This window comes from Temnothorax curvispinosus, unplaced genomic scaffold (genome assembly GCF_003070985.1).
Source record: "Temnothorax curvispinosus isolate PA1 unplaced genomic scaffold, ASM307098v1 QBEX01009108.1, whole genome shotgun sequence".
NCBI classification, from domain to species: Eukaryota; Metazoa; Arthropoda; class Insecta; order Hymenoptera; family Formicidae; genus Temnothorax; species Temnothorax curvispinosus.
In genome coordinates this window covers 302-2,478 of record NW_020218888.1, presented here as the reverse complement: position 1 = coordinate 2,478, position 2,177 = coordinate 302, and the positions used below count along the sequence as shown (strand labels likewise).

Here is a 2,177-nt window from a genome sequence, read left to right as displayed (position 1 = left end):
CATAAATTTTTTTATTGAACATAAAAAATTATTTATGACGAAAAAACTCGGAAAAAATTTAAGAGAAAATATTCGAGCTCAAAGACGTCTAAAGTAGGACCACAGACCACCTTTTGGTGTTGGTAGAATGGTTCCAGGAATCATCTTTAAAGGTATTTGCGTCCTCGGGGATAGTTCAACGCTGTACTTTTTCAGAATTCTAGCCAGACCTGCTTTTATCTGTAGCTGGGCCATTCTCATCCCCACGCAAATTCGCGGACCTTCGCCGAAGGGAAGATAAGCGAATCTCTCTATGTTATATTTCCTGTCCGAGCTGAATCTTTCAGGATTGTACTCTTCGGGATTTTCCCAGTATTCAGGATCTGTATGCAAAGCTTGTACCGGTATCATGATCTTCGTTCCGGGTTGCACGCGACAAACAACTCCATCCGAGCCTTTCAATTCAAATTCTTCCGTGCATCGTTTCTTTATGAGTACTATTACGGGTACCATTCTCATCGATTCGTTGAAGACTTGGTCCATGTATGTCATCTCCCTCAAACCTTCATACGTGATTTCACCGTCGTATTTGTTAAGCACGGACAATACCTCTTCGCGTAATTTCTCTTGTATTTCCGGATAACTGGCCAAATGGAAGCCAATAAAACTCATGACAGTGCTAGAGGTCTCATAGCCATCGATAAAGAACGACAGCGCTTGTCCCGTGAGCATTTCAGTGTCGAATTTTTTGCCCTCCGCTCTCTCCAGTTCGGCCATCAAATGAAGAAAATCGTTCCTAGGTATACCATCTTTTCTCCTTTGACCCATGACATCCGCAACCAATGTCCTGAAGAAATGGTCTACGCTCTTCGGAATAAAACTCATTTTAAAAATTTTGTTCAACGATGGGATGAGGAATAAGAAAGTGAACATGATTTTGTTTCGCGTGGACGGCTCAAAAATGGCTTGTCCGAGTTTTCGGAAAGATATATCCTTTTTCTCGTCATCGAAACAGTATCCATCCACGCCGAAACCAGCGGCGGCTACTACTTGGGCGGTGTATCTGGAGAACAAGGACTTCAGCTCAAACTCCGCTTTCTCGACGTTACTCATCTTTCCATCTATATATTTCTCCATCGTCGCGCACACCAATTTGACACTTTCCAGCAGGATTTTTAATCGCATACTAGAAAATGCATAGGTCAAACGCTTTCTGCTGTTTTGCCACTTGTCGCCGGTAAGACAAAATGGATTATATGATAAGAGCGGATCCACTTCGGGGTCGACATGAACGGTATTCGCGGAGAAATTTGAGAAATTGGTCTGCAGCACTGTTTTCACCAATTCCGGCTCGAGGATTATCAGCGACGGTGACATCAACTCGTAAATCCCTACCATACTTCGACCTTTATTGTCCTTATAAATCTTGTTATAAAAATCAGCGGCATCCGTCCGCAAGCATATGACCGACAGCATGTGTCCGAACCCCGGCAGGGCTCCATCCATCCACGGAACTCCACGTCTTTGCCAGTACTTATAATTTCGCGTCAGATAATAGTAAAGGGCTATAAGCGCTCCGAGAATCAAAAACACCAACACGATAGTCATGTTGCTATTCTCGAACGACAAGTGGCACTTGGTCAGATATACAGATGTTGCCTTAATCACGTATCAACTGTGACTGATTGTGATGTAGCGGAATCGCTGAAGCGTATGATGATAGCGTCGATTAACGAGTGGACGAGCAAGCCTAGGCTGCAAAGCAGTAATAAAATTCGCATTGGCGATATCTAGTGTTGCCAAGTAAATTTTATTATCTTATTTACTTTATTATATTATTATTTAATGTCAACAAGCATTTTTTCAAATCTGTACAACATAAATAAATTTTTGATAATCATTGAAAAAAAAATACAGGAAATATATATTAAACGGATTAAAATAATTTGGAATTATTTTTATATTGACTACGTTTACACGGCCTGATTTGCGCCGAAGTTATAACAACGATGTTATAACCCTTGCCGCGGTTCGGTCACATATGCTGTCGTTGATCTGCATGAAGACAAACGCGTGAAAACCTCGGCGATTTCTGTTACAATATCTATAAGAATAAGAAGGGTCGCAGCATGATCGGGATTTACCAACTTACGTCGCCGTCGTTAATGATTCTCGAGTCGGAATTGATGAAAGTCGTG

At 41.6% G+C, this 2,177-nt stretch overlaps 1 protein-coding gene across 1 annotated transcript; it reads right to left on the bottom strand.

The window, feature by feature from the left end:
- Positions 1 to 6: 6 nt before the first annotated feature.
- Positions 7 to 1,767, bottom strand: LOC112458682 (cytochrome P450 6a2-like). The gene has a single exon (XM_025022431.1). It carries the CDS (start codon positions 1,585 to 1,587, stop codon positions 79 to 81), a length of 1,509 nt encoding a protein of 502 aa, XP_024878199.1. The 5' UTR covers positions 1,588 to 1,767; the 3' UTR covers positions 7 to 78.
- Positions 1,768 to 2,177: the final 410 nt, after the last annotated feature.